The 21,685-nt window shown below is 55.2% G+C and overlaps 1 protein-coding gene and 2 long non-coding RNA genes across 4 annotated transcripts in view; 2 read left to right on the top strand and 1 right to left on the bottom strand.

Annotated features, from left to right (window-relative positions):
• The window catches only part of Il1r2 (interleukin 1 receptor, type II), a 43,655-nt gene extending 42,869 nt beyond the window's left edge, over window positions 1-786 (bottom strand). Inside the window, exon 1 of the mRNA XM_005400764.2 lies at window positions 675-786. Within this exon, the coding sequence (XP_005400821.1) occupies window positions 675-688 (14 nt within the window). The 5' untranslated portion in view covers window positions 689-786. The remainder of the gene's footprint in view (window positions 1-674) is intronic.
• A 143-nt stretch (window positions 787-929) lies between these two features.
• On the top strand, window positions 930-6,417 carry LOC106150298. 2 transcript variants are annotated; one of them, XR_001237024.1, is made up of 3 exons: window positions 930-1,087; window positions 1,802-2,305; window positions 2,925-6,417. It is a non-coding gene; the product is annotated as an uncharacterized LOC106150298 (long non-coding RNA). The 2 variants fall into 2 exon arrangements; XR_001237025.1 differs by having other exon boundaries at window positions 1,799-2,305.
• A 6,828-nt stretch (window positions 6,418-13,245) lies between these two features.
• On the top strand, window positions 13,246-21,259 carry LOC106150273. Its single transcript, XR_001237002.1, has 4 exons — window positions 13,246-13,564; window positions 13,663-13,859; window positions 20,201-20,412; window positions 20,579-21,259. It is a non-coding gene; the product is annotated as an uncharacterized LOC106150273 (long non-coding RNA).
• Window positions 21,260-21,685: the final 426 nt, after the last annotated feature.

Here is a 21,685-nt window from a genome sequence, read left to right as displayed (position 1 = left end):
AGAACAGGCTGCACCCCCAAAAAAGAATGAGAGGGAGGGGTCCAACCAGGAAGAGGAGCCGACTGCAGCGCCCGCTCCACACCAGGCTTTGGTGGCTTGGCTCACACTCAGATGGGGACACTGTGGTATCAAGAGGGGTTGCACAACGCCACCCCCGAAGGGCCGCTGGACTTAGAACTGGCCGCCGGACTCAGAACTGGCCGCCGCCTGCAGGGCGCACACGTGACCCACTGGGTGCATTCCGCCCACCCGCACACGATGCCAGAAAGACCCCCCTGTGCAGGGGGATCCCCACACGCAGGGCCCAGTCCCTTTCCTGGGCCAGGTCCCCCCATGACCCTGTGCCTCTTTGATAGAGAAACTGAGGCCCAGAGAGGTCAAGGAATGTTTTAGGTCACCTTGACACAGGTAAAGGTCATCAGTGAGGAGCTCGCCCAGAGGGACCGCTGAGGTCAGGAGAAGCTGGGGAGTTGTGTAAGGCTCCGAGCCCCGCTGCGTCCCGCACCCTCCCTCCCCCCTCTCCTCTCTCTTTCTGTCCCTCTCCCTTGTCTCTCTTTCCTTCTGCTGTGTCTCTCTCTCCCTCTCTTCCGCCTCCTTCTCCCTCTCCCTCTCCCTCTTTCTCTCTCTCCCTCTTCTTCCCTCCCCCTCCCTCTCCCTCCATCCTGACCTCTTACCTGCAGCTCAGCATTCTTGCACTTTGTCCCTTCCTTTGCCGGGACCGCTGCCAGGCCAGACTTTCTCCTGCGGTGGAGCCAGGCACTTGCAGGGATTTATACCTTCCGGGCCAACGAGGTTTCCTCCTGCTGCACCCTCTGTCCCCGTGCGGTGGCGGAGGACACACCTTTTCCTCCCGGGCGTGAGCACCAATGGGGAAGTGGCCAGCCAGGGAAACGCTGAGTGGAGTTTCCCTATTTTTTGTGACTTGATAAAACTCATTCACACTTGCATACTTCCGGCCAGAGGAGCATCTACAGCAGCGTGGATTTACAACCCAGCCGCGGCCTCACTGATGTAAGAAGGAGGATTCTGGCCAGAGGGACAGCTGGTCTCCACCACTCCCGGCGGAGCGCTCCAGGATGGGAGAAAGGTTAAGCCGATGTTTTTGTTTTTTCAGTCTATGGCGATTTTTCATTGTTAGGTGACAGGAGGAGTTGATTTTCTAATTCTTTATTCCGCTTGTGGAATCCGTCTGAGTGGTTTTGATTCTGACAGGAGAAGTTTGGCGTAAGTCGCCTGTCTATGAGTTGTGATGGAAAAATACAGTGGGTGTCTAGTTTTTGAAAGAAGTATTACAGTGGAAGATACACACACACCACCTCCCTTCCAAACACCCACTCCCACTCCGGACACACTTCCCACCGCGCTTGCCGGCTCCTGAAGCAACTCTGACCTCCTCTTTCTGCAGTGTCGTTAGTTGTAACATTGTAGCTCCCTCTATGTCCTGAATGGACTCAGAGCATTTCCCTTTCCTGCTTATTTTGATGTGTGGGAAGAGCCGCTGTTGCACGGTGCCCGAAGCGATGAACAAGCTGGGGGAGGGCGCGGTGTCCTGTTTTATGAGCTGCCTTTCCGTTGGACGGCACTCAGCAGCAGCACTTGCCATGTTTTTGATCACACCTGGGAAAGACACTCAGGAGAGAGGACTCCAGAGCTGCTTCAGAGAGGGGCAGGCAGGGTGGCACGAGTGTGTCCAAAGCAAGGCAGAGGGTTCCAGGGGACTGAGTAGCAGTGTGTCTCGTGCTGTCACAGCTTTTTTATGTAACATTCGCCATACTTCTCGGTCCCCCTCACCCTCTAGCAGGACAAAGGCGCTGCTGTGTCTTTCTCCCACCACGTCACCTCTGTGGTCTTCAAGACAGGACAGAGCCCAGGCCAGGGGAGCCTGACCCGCTACCACAACAGCTCTGCCGGCCCAAAGCCAGCGAGGTCCCCAGGGCCATGCAGCGCACAACGCCGGCCCAGCCTCGGTACCCCTCCTGGAAGCGTGAGTCCACAGGGCCCCCAAGTCCAGCCGCTCACTGTGGGCAGGAAGCATGTGGCAGAGTGCCGTGAGCGGTGCCGGGCAGCCACGCAGGAGTGCCGCGCAGTCCCCCGTCGTGGAGGGGAGACAAGACTGCTCCCCAAAATGTGCTTTAAAATCCGTGTTCTGAACCTGATGACACTGCTGGATTCTTCAAATCTTTCTCTTCCTTCAGGCAAAAAGGCAGGGACAGGAACTTTTTCAGGGGAATCTTACAGAGTTTACACCCCAGCACAAAAAGGCTCAAGTCCAAGAGGCCACTTGCCCTCACTCTAGGGCCCAAAGGTGAGAGTGTCAGAAGTCAGAACTCGATGGAGTGCAGACCATCTGAGGAAGTACATTAGAGCTAGACAGGAACCTAAACAATCTGCCGGGCCTGGTGCCGCACGCCTGTGAGCCGGCACTTGGAGGCTGAGGCAGGGGGATGCAGCACCCTGAGCTCAAGGCCAGCCTTAACTACAGAGTAAGACTCTGCCTCCAGAAAGAAAAGAAAGGTGGGAAGGGAGGGAGGGAGGAAGGAAGGAAGGAAAGGGGGAAGGAAGGAAGGAAGGAAGGAGGAAAAGAAGGAGGGAAGGAGGGAGGGAAAGAGGAAGAAGGAAGGAAGGAAAGTTAGAATCCACTCCCTAGTTTTTTTTTTTTTTTTTTGGTTTTGGTTTTTCTCCGGTACCGGGAACCAAACTCACGACCTTGCGCTAGGCAGGCGCTTTGCCACTGAGCTAAATCCCCAGCCCCTCACTCCCTAGTTTTAAAAGAGCCAACTGTGGTCCAGGCATTTGGAGCTTCCTGGTGCGTCCGAGTTCCTGATGGGTAGGGTGTTTGTGAATACTGGGAAACAGAGCCCGTGGAGTGAGGGGTAAGTGTCACCCCTAAGAATAAGTGTATCCACATTTATTCTTTCTCCAAGGACCAGCTGAGGCGGATGCTGTTGCTCCATCGTTTTGACTCAGTAGGACTGAGGAGTGAGCTACAGGTTCTGAGCAGAGCCAAGTGAGTTTCAAGGTTCCGGGTCCACCCCACAGGGAGGCTCCCTGAGAACTGCCCTAGTCTCGGACAAGGACAGATGAACAGCGAACGGAGGCTTCTGCCCGCTCCGTGGTTAACCAGGCACGTCGCTCCCGGGACCCGACTGCTTTGGGATCTGAGTCACGGCTGACACAGGCAGCCCGGGGTTAAGCAGGCTGTGAGGGAAGCCACGCCGCACCATCTGCCCCGCCACACTCAAGGGCAACCGCAGAGATCTTGTGATCCGCTAGAGGGGTTTGCTTAACCTCACGCTGTGGGAGCGCTCCGCACAGAGCGCAGGGCGGCTGCAGCAGTCCTCTTGGTCACTCCAGCCCCAGAGCCTCCTGTGAGTGAGTCCCCAGCCCGCCCCAGGGCCCCAGGGACAGCGGCTGCTTCTCATCGCTCTGCCACCCCTGCCATCCCCGGCCACGGCGGGAGCGGCTCCACTTCTCCCCGGCTGCGGGGAGCGGACAGGCACAGAACGCTCCATCCCATCTCGAAAGCCTCTGAGGTAGAAGCCACCCAGGATGTTCACTGCAAGGGCTGGAGCAACGAGTCTTTGTTTCCAGGCGCCCAGGAGGCCTCTCTGTCCATGCGTGGAGAGAGGAGGCTCTCCTGGCCACACTGTCCTGTTTTTGGCCTCGGTTTAAGGGACAGCCGCAGCCCCCCAGTACTCTGGCCTATTTTCCCTACAAGTTCGTGCATGCTTATCAGAACAAAATCCCGTAATTCTGATGCAAGAATATAGTCATCAAGCCTTTTGGATACATTTAGCAGTAAGATCTCATAAAATTGAGAATTCTTCATCAACTGGGCAATGACAGAAATAAATCCATGTCTTAAACCAGATGTGGTGGTGCATGCCTGCACTCCAGGTACTTGGGAGGCTGAGGCAGGAGGATTATCATGAGTTTGAGATCAGCCTGGGCTATACAGTGAGCTCAGGGACAGACTGAGCTACCTAGCGAGATCCTATCTCAAAGAAAAAGAACAGTCCATGTCTTAATCCTGCTGCTGTTGCCAATCACCCCGACCAGTGGCCAAACACAGCCCCCCGCTGTGGTGATGGTCGGAGCCTAAGCCGAGTTTCCTGCGGATGAGGTCAAGTCCTGGACAATGCTGACCCCTCTGGGAGGCTCAGGGGACACCTGGCCCCTTGGGCCTTTCCTAGTCCCTAGAGGATTTCTCCCGCTGTGACAGTAGCCTGAGTCTCCTTGCCCGCATGTTGCTCCCCCGTCACCTCCAAATCCCTGGTCCCATCTGCAGAGCCCCTTGGGCCACCGTAGGCAGCACGGTGCTCCCTGCTCCCGGAAGCAGGACGGAGCCAGCTTTGGGTTCCTCTGCTCAACCTGCCACAGGCTCAGATTCCTCCCGGCCCTCACAGCGTGTGCGTCTCGATCCGAGGCAGAAGCTTGCGGAGGGGACCGGAACAGCCCCCTTCCTTTCCCATCCAGGGTTACAGCTCTCCAGAAAACTGAAACAGAGCACGCAGCGACCTTCTGAGACTCACAGAGAGATTTCCTTTTGCTGCTGAAGAGAACCCAGTCTTCATCACAGAAGGGCTTTTGTCCAGGTCCTGTGTTCCCTTCCTCCTCATCACCTAGAGTCTCTAAGAGGGGTGCTAGGACAGGATGAGGATTGCAGGGATGACAGAACATGCGTGATGATGGGCCGCTGTCCCCCACCGCCCTCACGTGGGCCCAGGGGGCGGATGGCAGGAGCCCGCTCCTGATTCAGTGTCTACTGCTGCTCCCCATGGCCCCCCGGGCCCAATCCAGCACTCAAGACCCCACGCATCCTCCTGTGCAGCCCCAAATCCTCCCTCCCCACAGCCCGGCACTGATGCTTCCGCCGGAAGTGACACTCCGGTGGGGACCACCTCAGCCTGCTACACCCAGCAGCGCCAGAGCTATTGCATTGGCCCACGGCAGGGGCTGCTGCAGCCACCCCACCCGTGAGGGTGACAAAGGAACACTCAGGGGAAAGGGAACCTGGCCTGGGAGAGACCACTTTTTCAACACCCGTCAGGAATGGCCCTGGACTCTTGGCAGGTGGAATACTGTATTTAAGTGGAGACATTAAGCAATTCCAGTATCGAGGAGGCTGAGGCACAAGGGTCAATCCATCATCCTGGTTGGATTTGATCCAAGTTGCAGTCCATCCTGGAAAACTTAGCAACCTAGCAAGACCCCATCCCAAAATAAAAAGACCAGCACAGGGAGAACATCAGGTGTCCTGGGTAGAGAAAGTGAAGAGCCAGGCCTAGAGGGGCAGGAAGCAGGAAATCCTGGGGAGGCACTAGGGGCAGCAGAGACAGAGGCCTGGCTCTGAGAAATGCAGGTGCTCACGTGCCACCTGGCAACAGAAATGGAGGTAGCACCCTATGCCAAGCAAGCGCCCAGGACCCTGGCATCCAGAGTTGGGGGAACACCGCCCACTGTCCCTTAGCTCCAGCTGCACACAGGGGCTCCCCGGAAGTGCATCTCGGGCCCCTGCTCCACGTCACCTGCACACCAGGAGGGTGGGGCTGGGCCCAGTGAGTTGCCTCCCGGAGGGCAGCATACCTCACACCTTCTCCATTGTGTGAGTCTCCGCTCAGGCAGGAGGAGAGCCAGTGAGTGCGGAAGACACGCCCCAGGGTGACTCACCAGGGACAGTTAATACCACTGAGGTGGCATCGAGACTGGACGAGGGCAGGACTCAGATAGAGCTGAGCCTCAGTGTGTGACCTCAGGGCTCCTCAGGGCACCCAGGGGATCCTAGGCTCAAGCTTGCAAAGGACCGGGGCCTGCTTCAGCACCCTCTCGTTCATTCCCCTGCATTCTGTCTGCGCACCTGCCTGCAGGAGCCCTGGCCTAGGCCCTCAGGACGCGGTTCCAGGGGAGCAAAGTGGAACCAACAGAGATATCTCCATGACAGCTCAGAGTGTGTCTCGGAAGCTCCTCTCCCTATATGCAGATGTGGATCCTTTCGAGATCTGGTCTGGGTGGCAGACACGACCTGCTCACCCTGAGGTCTGCCCGAGGCTTCTGAGCCATCCAGCGGGTCGGACCGTGGCACAGATACTGCTGACACACATGGGACAGGAGCAGGGAATGTTCATTCTCATCCCTTCTACGAGAGACGGGGCTGCTAAGCACCAGACGAAGACGACGCGCACGCCCACAGGCTCCGGGGAAGAGTCACACCCCTCCCGTGAAGTGCTGATGCGGATCACCAGCCCTGCTTGTTCCCGGCACCGCTGCTCCGAACATGCCGCTGGCCCGGATCCACTTCCAGAACTTGCTCAACAGACTTTCAAATGCTTTTTCTAATATATCCGTTCTGCATGACGCAGCTAATCTGACCCTAGAAGCAAGGACCCAAAATTAAACAGGGCAGTCGCTTCTGGCTCAGTCACGTCCGGCTGCATGTGACCCAGTGCAGTTATAAACGGCAGGAACCTGAGATGCTTCTCAGCTCTCAAGCCAAGGAGTCCAAAATCAGAGCCCAGCCAGGTTCTGGGGAGGCAGAGAGCTCCCAAGAAACAGGGACAGAGAGCTCTCCGAGGTCCCCCAAAGCTTCAGGGTTTCAGGTCCACCCCACAGGGAGGCTCCCTGAAAACTGCCCTAGTCTCGGACAAGGACAGATGAACAGCGAACGGAGGCTTCTGCCCGCTCCGTGGTTAACCAGGCACGTCGCTCCCGGGACCCGACTGCTTTGGGATCTGAGTCACGGCTGACACAGGCAGCCCGGGGTTAAGCAGGCTGTGAGGGAAGCCACGCCGCACCATCTGCCCCGCCACACTCAAGGGTGACCGCAGAGATCTTGTGATCCCGACAGAGGAGTTCACTGTCCGTTTTGACGGACACATAATAGCTGTACACATTACAGGGTTCAGCGTGAGCTGCGACCCGTGTATGCGCTGTGCAGTGATCCACGTGGGTAATCTGCACGCTAAACTCCCATTGTCTCCACATGATGAGTGTGTTCACAATCCTCTCTTCTGCTTTGAGAGGGACACTGCGTGACGGTTGACTCAGTAAACCCCTCCGTGCAGTAAAACACCAGAACTCACTCTTACCCTCCCACTGCAGTCCCGGCAGGTCCCTTTAATTAGGGCACTAAGCCCAGGCATTCCCCCTTTGCGAGGGGCGCCCCGGCCCTCCTCTGAGGCCTGTCCCCAGCACCGTCACATGGGTCAGGGTCCAGCACACAAAGCGGGGTACACGAACGTCAGCCAGTCACAGGCACAAATGCTCCCTCCTGAATCAGGGCTGCGTGGCTGCCTTGCCAGCTTGACTGGGATGAGATGCCCCTGCCTTGTGGCCCCCAGAGGCAGCCCCATGCCCACCTCTCAGGAGGGCAGTGGCGGGACACTCACACCGGCCCTCGTCCGAGTGACCGAGGTCATGTGAGGACCACATACACCATCCTCATCCACCTGACTCGAAGAGGACCCAGTGCCCAGAGGGACTTGCTGCGAGCCAGGGGGCAGCACGCATGCCGGGAACGCCGGGGCCATTGGTGGGGCGCGGCCCTGCCCTGGGGAGGCGGCCATGCCCATGCTTGCGGGTGGCTGGACACACAGCTCGGTTTCTCCTCCGTGCAGTGCAGACCCTCAGAGCACCTCTGGGGTTGTTTTAGGGTTAAACCAGCATTGGAAGCTGCTGGGCACGGAGCAAGGCGCTGGGAGATGTCGGGACAGCGGCACTGCACCGCAAACATGGACCGGGTCAGGTGCAGGCACTGACTCACCCCCCGGCCAAGGGGACAAGGCTCCAGGGACACAGAGACTGAAACCTGGCCGAGTCTGCCCAGCAGCGGCCCAGGCCCATCCCATGCAGGGATGCAGGGAGCCCCAGGGCCGGCGTGGAGCTCAGGGTGGTGCCAGCCTTGCCAGACTCCCTGCCAGTGCCAGCCTGGCCCGGCCTTGAGGCAGCAAGCTACAGGAGCCCAGTCGGGGAGGATCTCAGAGGCTGAGTCGGGCAGGATTCTGCCCAGGAGCAGCTGGGAAGCCCAGCCCCTCTTCCTTTCCCAAATCCGAGGCTCTCTCTGCCCCGCTGGGCCCTGGAGCCCCTGCTCACCCCACGGTTGGCCTGATCTCTGGGTCCTGAGCCCCTCTGCCCCTCCCCCATTCCCGAGGCCGGGCCCTCCCCAAGCAACACCTCCTCCCCGGGTGGCCCGTTCGAGGCCCTTGGAGCCTGCTCCTCACAGGGCCGAGCATTTCCCAACTGCTTGTTCAGGCTGAGTGGCTGAAGCTGAGAAGCAGGACTATCAGGTCTCCCAGACCCTCAAGACAGGTATGCTGGTTTAATCCCAGCCCTCAGGAGGCTGAGGCAGGAGGATCCCTGTGAGTTCAAGGGTAGCCTGGGCTACATAGTGAGTTCAAGGCCAGCCTGAACTGCATAGGGAGACCCAGTTTCAGAAAAGAGAAAAGACTGAAGTGCTCTGGCCTCCTGTAGGCTGGTCCCCGTGGGTGGCCGGCAGGTGTCCTTGGTGGCGTGGTCTGCAGGCTGCGGGACAGAGCTCTGTCTCTGTGCAAGTTCTGGCTGCCGCCCATTCTACACATGCAATTTCCAAGACCAGGACCCTCAGCCCAGACTCTCAGCAGCTACCTGGAGCTTTCTAAGGACCTAACACAAAGAGTCTCACTGTGTGATCGGGCTGACCTTGAGCACGCTGCAGCCCTCCTGCCCCGGGATCCCAGTGCTGGGATTAGAGGTGTGTGCCACCATGCCAGGGGTGGGATCCTAAGTTCAAGCAGCAGCTATAGAAGCCCCAGGATGGGAGGAGCCCCTGCTCTCTCAGTCCAGTGTGACCTGGTGCAGCCAGGATGCCTCTCCGGGGGACACAGAGAGTGTCACCAGGGATTGTCAGTGTGGGCTCAGAGGCTGGGAACCAAGCTGAGGCCTCCGCACAGACAATCAGCTCCGCTCAACCACCATTGAGGCCTGGCAGTGCCCTCTGGGACCTTAGCTTCCCACGGACTTCACCTGGACTCTGTCCACAGAGTTGGCCTCTCCCGGCCTCTGGGGAGGCAGGGCGTGGCCCTCACTCCCTGCAGCGGAGGAGCTCTGGGAGAGCGCGGGGTCACAGCTGCTCGGGCGCTGGGCTGGGACACCCACAGAGAGCCAGCCTCTCCAGCTGTCGGGGACTGTGTACCAGGGAGAGGACGATGCGATCCCGCTGTCGCCCTCGGGTCAGGTTCTCCCTGGCAGGGAGGGAGACAGAAGCCGTCAGTGGGGCAGGCCGGGCAAGCTGCCCAGGAAGCAAAGCGCCGGGATTTTCCTTTGCGTGTGCAAAGACACAAAAGCATGAGTGCCCTGCCCTCTGCTGCCTGCAGCTGGTGTCGCTACCCTTATACCCCTGGGCTCCCGGTGAGGCCCCGCAGGGGTCGGGGGGCTCGAGAAAGACACTGGGGTCTCCACTTCCTGCTGGGACCCTGGCAGGCCCTGGCAAGCCACGATCCCAGCCCTAAGCCCAACTCCGCCTTCCAGAGGAGGCTCAGATCGCTTCTCGGCCTTTTGGCTAAGATCAAGTGCAGAGGAGGCTCAGGAGGCTCTGCGCCAGGCGCCCCCTAGACCACAGCACCATCCCGGAGCGGGTAGAGCAGCCACATGGAGGAGCCTCCTCCTGGGGACGGACCCAGTGGGCTGTGCAGTGGGTCCCCAGGCCCCCAGGCCCTGCGCAGGGCGGCCCCTCGGGCTACTCCTCACAGGCACCTTGGCCACTTGGCTTTGCTGTCAGTGTGCTCAGTGCCAGCAGGGTCCTGGGCTGGGAATGCAGAGAACTCTTGGGGAGGCAGGGAGGGAGCAAGCAGGGCGGGTGCTTTGCAGACAGGATGCCGTTCCCTTTGTCAGCACAATCAAACTGTGTACTTTATGCGCCACTTTGTGTTTGGTGTGTGTGTGTGAGAGAGAGAGAGAGAGTCAGGGTCTCACTATGTAGTTCACGCTGGCTTTGAACTCACTAGCTAGCCTGGCACTTGTGGTGATCCTCCTGCCTCAGCCTCCTGAGTGCTAGGATTATAGGTGTGCACCACCACACCCAGCTGTGTCCTAAGTGTGCAAACTGAGCTCAGCAGGTGTGAGGGGGGCCAGGCTTCCATGCCGGGCTGAGGAACGTCGCGTGTGTGTTGTGCAGTGGGCACTGCGTGGCACAGAATCCTGTGGTGAATAGCGCAGCAGACAGAGCCTGGGAGTGCGGCGGGGCCCTGGGCAAGCTGCCTGAGGCCGGGCTGTTGCACGATCCCGAAACACTCAGTGGTGATGATGATCTTGCCATGGCTTCTTCAAGGCTGTGCTGCAGCTGGGTAGCGTCTGCAGCGGGACATCAACTTCCCACCGTGTGGGCTGTGCACAAGGTCGGTCTACACCATAGACGGTCTACCCTCTGGTGGGTCCGAGGAAACTGCCTCCACCCGCCCTGTAAGTCCCCGCCAAATGCAGGCATGTATGCTTGCACTGATCCCCTCAACCACTGACAGTAGCCGACCTTTACATTCTGTTCATTCATTTCACCCGAAGGGCCGTTCCAGCAACACCCAGGACACAGGCCCTGCGGACCAAAAGCTTGGGTCAGGCTTCCGGCGACACCTGCCATTCCCAGACCCAGGTGGATGACAACAGGACCTCCGGACCGAGGACAGCGCTCCTGGTGAGACAATGCATTGTGCATAAACCTGAGTCCTTTGTCTCCCCAAAAGGAAGAATAAGCCTGAGGCCCAAAGGAGGATTTTGGAGAGGGTTTATGGAAGTAAAGCCCTTCAGCCACACCCAGAGCTATGCTGACCCAATTTAGTGGGGTGTTTTTTATTCAAAATGACACAATCAGTCAACTATCACATGGCTCCTCCCTTCTCTCTCCGCTTCCTATCCGCCATGTGGGAGCAGCTCTCCTCCAGCCTGGAAACACGGCCCCTCCCACACCAGGGTGAGTGCAGTTCTCACAGAACCAGTGCGCTCCGGTGGCAGGAAGTTGTTATACGAAGAAGGCAGGGGGCCCTGGCTCTCCGGCTTCTGTCTCAGCCACCTTGTGACGTAGCCAGAGGCTCTCACCGGAACTGAGCAGAAGTTGGCACCATGCCTTGGAATCTCCAGACTGATATGCTCAGAAACCTCTTTGCTTTCTGAAGTACCCCGCCTCAGGTATTTTGTTATAATGTAGGAAGTGGACAATACAGCCCCTAGTAGAGTTATTGCAAATTCTAGGGCCACTGTACCCTGTGCCTGAGCAAAAATCCAGGCAAGATAAGTTTCTTCTTTATGAATAAAATAATCAGCTTTTGGAGACCCCTGCAAGACCCAACTCAAGTGAGGGAGTGAGGGAAAGCCCAGGGAACCTACTTCAGACCCCAGCAGTCGCCACCCCTCCCAAGCATCACGGCGTGCCAGCTTTCCACACAGCACAGCTGCTGCAGGAAGTGCCACTAACCACGTCTGAGGCCCCAGACTGATGGCCCGTGTTTAAGATAATGGGCAAAGCCTGGGTAGTGGTGCCTGGTGCTCAGTCCAGCCTCGCAGCACTGCAGATCCAAAGAGCTCTGCTGCTGGGGCTCCAGATGCAAACCAAGCCCCCGCTCCCAGTCCGTCTTCGAGGTTTGGGAGACCCAAGAGCGCCATGACCATTGTCCGCCAAGCACAGTTATGGGGGCTCGTGAGGCCACTCTCCAGCTTTGGGGGTATGGAGAGTTTGTTGCAGTGGGAGCAGTGGCAGTTTCCCAATTTCCAGAGCAAGAATGTGACGAGCCATCACCTCAGTGACCGTGGGTGGCCTCTGAAGTACCACCAGCACGGTGGCAGCAGAAGGGCAGCTCCCCTGGGGCCAGCTCTTCACGGCATCCCTCTTTTCTCCGAGGATGTTCACATTCCCTCTTCCCCCTCTTGTCCATGTGCTGGCTTTCGGGTCCCCGCTTCCTGCTGGGCGCTTCTCCGAAATGTACAGTGACTCATGCTGCCCATTCTCGCCTGTGTAGGATAAAGCCTGAGGCGGCTGATTGAAACCTTGGGCTTCATGGTGTCATCCTGGGGGGTATGGAGAGTTTGTTGACCCCAGTGCTCTTGGTGTCATCCTGGGGGGTCCCCCGGACCCCGCTTCAGCTGCTCTAATGGAAGCACCCAGCGCCCTGCTCGGAGCTCTGCACCTGGTACCCAGGAAAGCAGGAGCACCCCGCTGGGGAGACCACAGAGAGCCAGGCGACTGGCTGCTCTCCACTCCCGTCTCCTGCCTGAGCCTGCCCCCCCTCCAGACTCAGAGCACTGCCTCCTGGCTGTATCCAGGACCCGCACCCGGGACCCGCACCTGGAGTGGGCACTGTCTGCCTGTGGAGCATTCCTTCTCCTGCAGTAGGGCAGGAGGATCATGTTTGAGTCCTGTCCAGGCAACTTAGTGAGACCCTGCGTCAAAATAAAATACAAAAACAGTTGAAGACGCAGGTCAGTGGTAGAACGCCCCTGGGTTCAACCATCAGTACCACAATTTTTTTAAAAAGCATCTGTTCAAGGCAAAGACTTTAGTTCTTTGCATTTTGCTTGCTTGACCTAACATTTGGGGCCTGAAATATTCCCAATCCCCTAGAACACCACACTTGCTGATTTAATGTCTGAATGCCGCTGGCCCAGGTGACAAGTCAAGGGCAGAAGCTACAGGACGGCAGAATGCGGCAGCACAGTAAGAGATAAATTAAATGCTGCCAGTAAAGAGCGGACAGCAGCCAGGTGACACCTGTCCCCACCCGCACGCCAATCCGGAAGAGTCAGAGGCCAAGTCTCCATGCAAATTAAGTCAAGGTGGTGACGGCCCCTGCAGAGAGCAGGGGAAATCCAGGGTCAGAGACCGAAGGAAGAATGGTCTCCTCGGAGCCAGCCACAATTCTGTTTCTGGCATCCCCTCGGCCGGGTCTGTAGCTCTCCACCACAAGAAGTGAGACACTTCCCCTGTCTCCAAACCACAGAGAAAACAGCTCCGTGTTTGGGAGTCCCTCAGTAGAAAGGCCACCAACAACCTCACCACCCAGGGACCCCCCTGGCGACAAGCCCAAGGTTTCAATCAGCCGCCTCAGGCTTCATCCTACACAGGCGAGAATGGGCAGCATGAGTCACTGGACATTTCGGAGAAGCGCCCAGCAGGAAGCGGGGACCCGAAAGCCAGCACACGGACAAGAGGGGGAAGAGGGAACGGGAACATCCTCGGAGAAAAGAGGGATGCCGTGCCCCCCCTACTGGTATGGAGCCTAAGAGCAGAGAGGAACAGTCGGAGAGCTGGGGGGTTTCTTGGGAGGTTGCAATTAGAATTCAGCCAACTGCCAGGGTGCAAACCAGTCCACACAGCCCCGTGTGGGGTCTCTCTAGCTTCAAGGCACATGTGGGTGGACCCCAAATCGATCTGTTCTAGAGTTGCTAGAAGGTCCTGGAGCTGCCTGACAGCCGTCGTATACACAAGAAATAGGTCATCGCTGGAGACAGTTACAGATTCACGCCAGCCAGAGAAAAGCAAAACAAAGCACAGAGGTCCTCTTCTGAGTACTGCCCAGCGGAGACAGACAAGGTCCTTTCCAGCGCTGTAAGTCACTGTGTACCCACTGGGGACCCCAAACCGAGCTTCAGGGGTCACTCTGTAGGCACAAACAGCCCAGCCACTGACCTCGGCCCCTGTTCCAGTCCCCAGGCGTGACACAAAGCCCCCGCCCAAAGTGACGGTGCCCGTCCTCCTGGTGGGGTCAGCTGGGTGCTCATCTCCCACATCACTGTTGATGTGGAGAGGTAAGAGCTCAGCTTGTTTCCTTCCATGCCTCCTTCAGAGGAAAGGACTGGGGCCGGCGCTTTCACGGAGCTGGGAAATACACCAGCACGCACAGGTATGTGTTTTTAATGTATTGCAAAAATAAATAAAGCTCTACAAGTACTTTTCCTCTGCTTTCCCACCCTTGAATCTGGGCTGCCCTGGGAACTTATTTTGATCAACGCTGTCCACCAACCTTGATGTCTTGGTTTTGTGTTGTTGTTGTTGTGGGTGCAGAGGGTGGAACTCGGGACCTCTCACGGGGCAGATAGGTGCTGTCCCCTGAGCTGTACCCCAGGCCCAGGCGCGGACATTTCTGCCCCGGCCGGCGATCCTGGAGGGTGCCGGCACTGTGGGTCTGTCCCGTGGTCAGATTGCCGTTACAAATCGTCAGCAGGTACATCACAGAAGGAATGGTGACCTTTCTCAGCTCTGTGATGCATCCAATTCTTAAAAATGGAGCAGTTTGGAGGATTCTCACGAAGAGATGCAAGGGTCATGACTGGTGATTGGGACCAGCAGGGTGTGGCGGACAAGCCTCAGCCCCTCCGAGGCCTTCCCGTTACTGCTCTTGTGCTGGGAACGCGCCCGTCCTTTTGCTGACAAGCCCAAGCTGGCCTGCGGGAGCACAAGCGGCCACACAGGCCCCGGCGCTGAGCCACCCCGCCAGCCAGTCTCCAGCAAGGAGCTCCTCCAAGCCAGCACAGGCAGAACGACGACCCGGTTGTCCCCGGAAACCATATGAAATAATCAATCATCATTTGAGCCATTTGGTTTTGAGAAAAAGCTAAACTCAGCAAAGACAAGCCTGATGTCACGGAAACTACAGAGAAAGGGCGTCCATGGTAACAGAAGGCGATGGTGCCCACGCTTTATGTCCGAATGTTTCAAAGACATGAATTGAGCCAGGTGTGGAGATGCACCCCTGCCGTCCCACACCAGCACCCCGCAGGATGAGGCAGGAGGATGAGAAGTTTGAGCCTAGCCTGGGCAACTTAGCAAGACCGGTTTCAAAATAAAAATAAAAATAACAGAGGATGGAGCTCAGTGCAAAGGCCCTGGGTCCAACTCCTCCCATTAACAACAACATCAGTGGGGTGAATCGAGCAGCACTGTCCCACGGTCCCCCGTGCCGTTGCAGTCCAGCAAATCCATTGTAAGTTGAGTAAGCTGCTAGTCAGAAACGAGCTGAACACAGACAAGCTGTGAGCACCCTCACTTCGCCACACACCTGTCGCACATCCTCAGTTCCTTGCCCCGGGACAGCGTGGCCCCAACGTGCTTGCATTCCAGTGTGATTTCTGCAGAACATGCCTCATTTCCCAGCACCGTAGACGTGGACACGCACAGGCTGGATCATCACAGCCAGGAACCATGGGAATAGCCTCACCCCACAAGAGCACCAAGATGGCAACCCGGCTGGAGGGGACCCTGACTTCCACTGGGAGGTCCTGGTGGGACTGGGGCACTCAGGGACAGCCAACCCCTGGTCAGGTTAGTTCTAGTGTGAACATCACCAGCCGTGGGATGCCCAGATGGCTAGCTGGTGAAGCACTCCTTGTAGGCATGTAGGTGAGGATTCTCTGGTGAGACCAGCACGAGTGGGTGGGCAGTGGGGCAGGCAGCAGCCCATCCCAGGGCCTGCATGGATCACAAAGGCCCACACGGGCTGGTTCATCCGCACGACCACCAAGTGGCAGGGATAGGGCCTCGCTGCCCTCCGTGCCCCTGGCTCTAGGCTTCGAACTTGGGCTGGAGGCCACGCCCGGCCCGCTGGCGCTGCACCTCTTGGGGTGCTGGGCTGCAGCTGCAGGTGGCAGGCACAGCTGTCGCCATGCCTAGGGGCACGGGGGTCCATCCCTTAGAGTAAGTCTCTTTCCGGAGGTGTTGATAGGGGGTAGATGTACCCTGAAACGGAGGGAAACGTGTCTCTTTTGTGGGAGAACTTCCTCCCTTCTCCCCAGCTCTGTCCAGCTCTGCCCCACACAGGACTCTTGGGCCCAAATGGCCTCGAGCGGACCGGTCCAGAGGTCTCGCCACTCTGGGGTCCAGCCCACCCCACCTCCGGGCTGATCTTTGGCTAAGAGGGTGCACACATGCACGTGGGTGCAGGACAGAGGGGGGAGAGGAAGGAGCCACCTCACTTCAGCTGGACCACTCCCTCGCCTGTCAATCACCTCCACCGTGGGGGACAGAAGTGGGGGGTGGGGCCTCTTGCCACGGACTGAGGCTGGCGCGACAGCCACTGCACGGGCCTAGAAGGTGACCAGTCCTGACTCCCAAGGGGGAAGCCTCGGAAATGCCACAGGGCTCATGAACTGTCTCAGATCATTTCTCTCTAAATCAAGAATGGATCCTACCAGAAAGGAAAGAGAAAACTATTTGTGGCAAGCCCACAGCAAGCCAAGCAAATATCAAGGAGTCTTTGGTTTCAGGGACACAAACGGCACGCACGACATTACCCACTGCAATGCCCCGTCGGGCTCAGCTGTGGCTCCAGTCACCACTGCCTTCACCCGGTGGGGACAGAGCTGGGTACAAACCCCTCCCCTATGCTCCTCACCCAGCACCCCAACCCCCTAGGCCCCCAGGTCTAGGCACACGCTGGTCTGCTTGTACCCGAAGATTTTCTGGTTACTGAACAAAAATGGAAGGCCTAAATTTCTATTAAAGAGATCTTTCTACATTACATATTCATGAAGTGAATATTTAGAATACATATTCATGACATGAATATTCATGTGCATGGTAGTGCACACCTGTGATCACAGTGCTCAGGAGGCTGAGACAAGAGGATCACTGAGTTTGAGGCCAGCCTGAACTACATAAGGAGACCCTGTCTCAGAAGCAATCAAAGAAACAAACAAAAATGACATATTCATGGATGCTAGAGTGAGGAACAATATCAGAACAAGTGGAAAGGAGGGGTGCGCAGCTCCTGTCTCAGACGACAGGGCCACGTGGCTTGTGTGAGCTCCAGGTGCTCAGTGCCAGCCAGGCCTGGCCGGAACAGAACCGTGCCGGCCACACCCTGGGCCTTCCCAACGTGGAGCAGCAGCCAGGGTCCAGGGTGCCGCTGCCTGCTGCCCTGAGGTTCCCAAGCACCCCCTGAGTGGACGCCCAGTGAGGGCCCACACACTCCACGCAGCCTGGTCCCGTCCCTGCCAGCTCCCCCAGCCTGGCCTGAGACACAGCCCACCCCCAGGCTGAGCATGAGCACAGGGCAAGCCCCCGAGGGCGAGGGCAGCTCCCAGCCCGGCAACCACGGCCGGCAGAATCTTGGCCCTTCTGAGTTGCCGGATCTGCACAGCCTCCTTCTGCTGTCTCCTCGGTGAACCCCGCTGTGAGCCCCAGGCTCCGGCAAGGCTGGAGTTGCCCTGAAAGAGTCGCTGTGGCACCTGACCCGAAACCCGGCCTGGGACGCTTGGGCTAGCCAGCAGGGGCAGGGCCTGGAGCACTGGGGCGGCCTCAGGCCCGTGTCTGCTTGTGCCATGGAGAAGGTCTAGTTGATGTATTTATTTACTTTTTGTCAGTACTGAGACCTTCACCCTGAGCTACATCCCAGCCCTTTTTTCACTCATTCTGAGACAGAGCCTCACACAGTTGCTAAATTGTTCAGACTTGTGATTCTCCTGTCTCATCCTCCCAGAGTGCTAGGATTACAGGTGTGCACCACCACGCCCAGCTCAGTTTTGTTAATTTTTGAGCCTGTGTAAACCATATACATGAAAAATATTTGAGTATAGAATTTTAAAGGGGGAGACTAGAAGTTCCATATCTGCACGCAATCATTAACTTTGTAGTGGTCATCTTCTCAGATATCTGTGAGTGAATACACATACACTATGAGATTTTTACATGCTTGGAATACATACATACAAATAGAGTTTTTAAATAGTCTTAGGGCCAGTGGCACAAGTAAGCACAAGATCCTCAGTTCGATCCCTGGTACACCCTCCAAAAAAATAAATGAATAGTCTTAATTTTCCTGTTCAGACCCCGCCCCACCAGGAAAACTAGGAAGCTGGTGTGCTCATTTATTTTACAGAGATGCAGCAGTGCCTCGGCCCAAGAACTTCTTTCTGCGATACTGGAGAAGATGATACAGCTGTGTTTGTCACTCATGCAGAGCTCATGAACAGAAGCAAAATTTGCCAAACACTTCTGTTTGCAAACTAAATTTTTGGCAAACAAAAGCATTTGTGAACCAAGGCAACACTATACGTGGGGACTTTGGGTCATTATGTTATAAAATAGCTTCATGGGCACGCTTTTCTCTGCACCTTGCTTCTACTCCTGAGGAGTGCTTTGCTATGAGGATGAATGTTGTGCCCGTTGGACTGGGCTGCAGGCTGGGCAAATATCATTCTGGATGTTCCTGTGAGTGTGAACGAACATAACTTTGAAATGTATAGAACTGAGGAAAGCAACGCCATAAAGCAGCGGGCCTCGTCCAATCAGCTGAGCTTCTGAACAGAAGGAATAGAGAGCAGGTTGCTCTGACTGCTTTCCGACTTCAGCTCCCGTTTCCTGTCTGGGGTCTCCGCGCACTGACCCACACTGCAAACTTGGTCTTCCAGGATGAGCCTGTCGGGAATCTTAACGTATGGACATGATTTATGTTAGTTCTATGTCTTAGACAACCCGACTCCTAAATCACTTCAAATACTCCTTTCACTCCCAGGTACACCCAAGAGAACTGCAAACACAGGTGCACACAAAAGTTCAGCTACACACGTTCACAGGGACTTACTCAGAAGAGTCAGAGAGTGGAATCAAAGCCTAGGCTAGCCACACCAACGGAAGAGGGAAGAAAGCACTGATACATGGTGCAGGATGGACAAGCCTTGAAAACACACTGTGAAACACAAAGAAGCCGGACACACACAAAGCACTGCGTGTGGTGCAGTTTTATTTACAAGAACTGTCAGGGTGAGGCCCATCTACAGTGGCTACAAATAGACAACCTGTTGCTTAGAGTCAGGGACATTGGAGGGCAGTGGCCGGAGTGCGTGGGGTTAGGATGTTACTTCTGTGGATGATGAAAATGTTCTAAAATTAGGAAGTAGTGATGGTTGCACAATTTTGCGAATGTATTAAAAACCACTGACTTGAAAAAAAGAATATATACAGAAAAAGGCCAACATCCCTTTTGTGGTATTCCTGCCAAGAAATACATGATCAGCATCTAATTTTGAGGAAACATCCGAGTAGCCCAAACTGCAGGGCGTGCAGAACTTCGGGCCTGTGCCCTTCAGAAATGTCAAGGTGAAGAGAAGCACTAGGGACCATGTGGAGGACGCCTGGACACCTCCCCTTGAAAGAAGAGCAATTATCTCGATTTTGGCTGAACCCGGCCCTATCTCCATGTACTGATGTGTACAGAACTGGCTGGGACTTTTCCTTATCCCCTCAGTTGGCTTTAAGCAATGCAAATCAGTCTAGCCAGGTGCTGACGCGTAGTCTTTGAAGCAAGGTGACAAGTCAGTGTTGCCCCAACCATAGCTCCCAAATAAATATGTGTGAGCCAGGGCAGAATGGAGAGCCATGCTCTACGCTGTTGGCTGGGATGGAACCTTGAGATAAGACGCTATGGCTTCCCAAGGCATAAAAAATTACACATCAGAGCTGAAGCACTGGCCCCAAACATCACATACTACCTCAAATTTGGTATGCAGATGACTCTTTCTGCATATCCTTCTCTCTGCATTTGCAGAGGTGATTTCAGGCCTCCTACCTAGCCCAGCTCACAGCACTCACCTACTTCCTACCATTCTCACAGGCATTCATCCTCAAGCCACTCCTTTCTTCATGAATGAATAAAACCTGGGTTCAGCCTTGTGTCAAGGCCTTTGTTCCGGGTGGCCATCATTGTGACTGGACTTAGCGCCCCTTGGCTTCCCATAACTAATACAAATATGCCTTAGTGGCTTTCTTCTGGCCATCAGTTGCACAGGCAGTGGTAGACTGGAATTAACTTGCTAGAATTCCAGCAGCTTTTCCGTGGGATCACAAACACAAGCTTCCTGGGCCGCAACAAGGACAAGGAAGGGCTCTCTGTAGGACTGAGGAAACGTCTCAGAACAAGGAGACATGACATTCGAGGTGGAGTCTGAGCTAGGCTGAGCTAGACTAGTCCTTGAAGCCTTATTTATTTTTCCATTAAAGGACTTGAGTTGCTGAGCATTAAGGAATAATGTTACACCAGTGTTTACTCCCTGACTTTGTGATTACATTTTAAAAAGTCTTCATTTGTAGGAAATATATACTGAACTATTTAGGCAAAAGTAAAAACTGAAAAGTTATCTGTGTCTATCCAGAAGGTGGGGAGGAGGTACGGATGTGGTTACATTCAGAGCTGGAGAACGGAATGAAGGGGACGATGGGAATTATTTGCTGTGTTCTCTCACCTCCCAGAAGTCCGCACTTACTTCAAAGTGAATACAACACAACGATACTCTCTCTGTCACTCTTGTGTCCCTGGGTGACTGCTGCATTTTCTCTTCTCTGGATGAATGGGGTTCCTTCAGCTGATTTCATTGGTCTGGAGTCCAGTTTTCAGCACAAAATCTACATGCAAAAGCTCTTAGACCATGGTACTTTCAATTTCACAAAATAAAGAGCCAGAGGTAAGATTTCTGGGAAGAAAAGTTTGTTACATTTTATTTTGAAAAATTATTTTTTAATTGACAAATGAAAACCATATGTATTTATCATGTATGATGTGATGTTTTGAAATATGTGTATACTGTATAATGGGTGTATGTATTACCTCTTCTATTTTTCCTTTTTTAGGTGAGATCACTTACAACCTCCTCTCTCAGCAATTTTCAAGAATACTATGCATTGGTGTTAACGCTGTCTCCTCACATCTGTGTGGGACCCCCCGAGTGGCTTCACAAGCTGTAATCAAAAATATGAGTGCTGCTGCTGACAGCCGGGCAGCAGGAAGGCGGCTGGTGAAAACACGGCGGGGTCCTCATCCACCCTACTGAACGGACCTGGCACCGTGTGACTTCCGGCTCTTCCCCAAAGTTAAAGCAACCAAGAGAGGGAGACGCTTTGCGTTGACTCAGGACACTGAGGCAGCCAGGACAACACAACTAAGAACACTCAGAACTAAGAAAGAGGACTTCCACAACCGCTTCAGACAGCGGCAAGGACGGCGGGACACATGCGTTCAAGGGGAGGGGAATAATGGCTGGAAAATCCTCAGCTTGGTGCAAGTCATACAACTAGAGATTCAGGAGGAGATTCTGTAAATCTGAAAATATCCATACCAATGCACATCGCATTTAAACTTTTGAAAACTAAAGACAAAGAGTTTTTTTGGCATTGTTGGAGATAGAACCCAGCATTTCTTTCATGCTAGACAAGCACACGGCTACCGAGCAGCACCCCGCCCTGATGAGCATCTGTTCAAGGTGCTTTATGAACATTTGCGCTACTTCCTTGGAGAAATGCCTATTTAAATCCGTTGTCAGTTTTTTAACTAGTTTTTATTGTTGAATTGCAAAAGTCCTTTTAATATTCTGGACAACAGACCTTTGTAGATATATTAGCTATTAATGTTTTCCCTCAGATCGTCACATCTATATTTACAAGGAATATTGACTGGTTTTCCTTTTGATGAAGTCAAAATTACCTATTTTTATTTTGTTTCTTGTACTTTGGATATCACACCTAAAATCAATTTAAGTGTGTTGATTTTTCATTCTTTTTTTAGACAGGGTCTTGCTGTGTAGTCCAGCCTTGAATTCACTAGGTAGCATGGGCTGGCCTTGAACTCTCAGCAACCCTCCTGCCTCAGCCTCCCAAGTGCTGGGATTACAAGCATGTATCACCACACCCAGCTGATTCTTCATTCATTTAATCTTCCTGCTCCTCAGATTTGATGATCTC

The sequence above is a fragment of the Chinchilla lanigera genome, unplaced genomic scaffold (genome assembly GCF_000276665.1).
Source record: "Chinchilla lanigera isolate Chin_1 unplaced genomic scaffold, ChiLan1.0 scaffold00069, whole genome shotgun sequence".
NCBI classification, from domain to species: Eukaryota; Metazoa; Chordata; class Mammalia; order Rodentia; family Chinchillidae; genus Chinchilla; species Chinchilla lanigera.
Note: the sequence above shows the minus strand (reverse complement) of the source record. Positions and strands in the feature narration are given on the sequence as shown.